The sequence below is a fragment of the Kryptolebias marmoratus genome, linkage group LG16, assembly GCF_001649575.2.
Source record: "Kryptolebias marmoratus isolate JLee-2015 linkage group LG16, ASM164957v2, whole genome shotgun sequence".
NCBI classification, from domain to species: Eukaryota; Metazoa; Chordata; class Actinopteri; order Cyprinodontiformes; family Rivulidae; genus Kryptolebias; species Kryptolebias marmoratus.
Window position 1 is genome coordinate 22,648,410 of NC_051445.1, and position 1,600 is coordinate 22,650,009.

General features: G+C 38.7%; 1 protein-coding gene across 1 annotated transcript; it reads left to right on the forward strand.

Annotated features, from left to right (window-relative positions):
• On the forward strand, positions 1-711 carry LOC108234179 (hepcidin-like). The gene is made up of 3 exons (XM_017413141.3): positions 1-160; positions 258-329; positions 451-711. The coding sequence occupies exons 1-3, from the start codon at positions 74-76 to the stop codon at positions 538-540; spliced, it is 249 nt and encodes an 82-aa protein (XP_017268630.1). The 5' UTR covers positions 1-73; the 3' UTR covers positions 541-711.
• Positions 712-1,600: the final 889 nt, after the last annotated feature.

Here is a 1,600-nt window from a genome sequence, read left to right on the forward strand (position 1 = left end):
AACATGTTCTATCTTTGACCAACAAGCCAGAGAAGAAGATCATTAGGACGTCAGCCTCTCCCATCCTCCAAAGATGAAGAGCTTCAGTGTTGCGGTTGCAGTGGCCGTCATGCTCACATTTATCTGTCTGCAGGAGAGCTCTGCTGCCCCACTCACTGAGGTAGGAATTTAACCATAACTTTTGGTGATGATTGTTTTGTGAAAAATAATTCTTAATAAAAAGTATTAACTGAACATGATCTTTTTTTTTTTGTCAGGTGCAGGAGAATTTGGTGAGCTTTGACACTCAGGCTGCTGCACCAGTAAAGCCTCATGTCGATCTGTGGGAGGTAAAATCCAGTGAATTAAATTTGTAAATCCTTCTTACAAAGTCCCCTGTTGGACTACATCTTGATAGATACATGTGCTGAACAAGTGATAAGGATATTCTAATGACTCCTTTTTCTCCAGAAACTGCTCAGCAACAGACAGAAGCGTTCCACTGTCTACTGTGGTCGTTGCTGTGACGCTGGTGTCTGCAGGAAATGCTGCTACGCTTAAACTGAGACGGATTTTCTTTCTCCAGAAACATAAAACCGCCGTGTTTTTCATGCCACAGCATGCAAAGTATTGAGGATGTTTTAGAAGTGGGGTCAGTGACTGCATCCTGATGTAACTGATGTGTAATCTGAAACATTACAAAGTCAAAAATAAAACTGCACATTAAACAATTGTGATGGGTAAATATGTTTTTTTTTTTTTTCAAATATTGTAACTATTGAATTTAAAAAAAATACTTCATCTCAGTGAAATCAGTGAAGCCATGTTATTTTACACTGTCATGAGAATACAACTGATCTAATTGTCTGATGGCTATAATTTGTTAATTAATACATCAAATAATACAAAAATAAAAAAAGCAGCCTTCCCTGAAGGAATGCATATTGCCTGCCACCAAAGTTTTGAGCTGCTGTACGAGCTATTAGAACTCATAGTGTTTGTTGGAGGTGACTACTACCACACCAAACATTTGTGCATTGTTTGTAAAATAGATTGAGTTGTAACACTTTTGTGTGTGCTCAGGTTGATTAGCTGTGGCGCCATCTTGAGTCTTGAGGACTCAAGATTTTTAATTGTTGAGTGCACCTTCATCAACAGGCTGGTGAGACAATGAGCGACCAGCTGTGAACACAGAAGAAACATCGGTTGAAATGTGGATGGTATGCTAGGCTGATAAAATAAATGGTTAACCACAACTTTAGCTTAGTTACATATGATGATCAGGTTAAAGTCAATAACAGCCCATGTTCAGCACTACGTTTTTGACACAGATGCTATATAACATCAGGGCCCCTGTTAGATGCTGGTTTTCCTGTGTCTTTGCTGTCTGTAAATTATGCTGCAAATGACAATCTGGCTTTTAGGCTCGTACCGGAAGCATCTACTAATCTACTACTTATTTTCATATTTGCTGTCTACAGTAAAAAAACTTGCATCCCTTGGCTTAGAGAATGCATCACCTTCAGCCATTCATGCCCAAGGTTTAAATGTTAGAGTTCAAAATGATAAATTTGTAGCCCTTATGGTCAAACCTTGTGAATGATGTTTTGCACGATCTCAT

What these genes read in the sequence shown, in the direction of transcription:
- LOC108234179 (XM_017413141.3), top strand. Translation starts at nt 74, where the DNA reads ATGAAGAGCTTCAGTGTTGCGGTTGCAGTGGCCGTCATGCTCACATTT. An exon ending in CTGCTGCCCCACTCACTGAG is followed by an intron (nt 161 to 257) that starts GTAGGAATTTAA and finishes TTTTTTTGTCAG; the next exon opens with GTGCAGGAGAATTTGGTGAG. An exon ending in CTCATGTCGATCTGTGGGAG is followed by an intron (nt 330 to 450) that starts GTAAAATCCAGT and finishes CTTTTTCTCCAG; the next exon opens with AAACTGCTCAGCAACAGACA.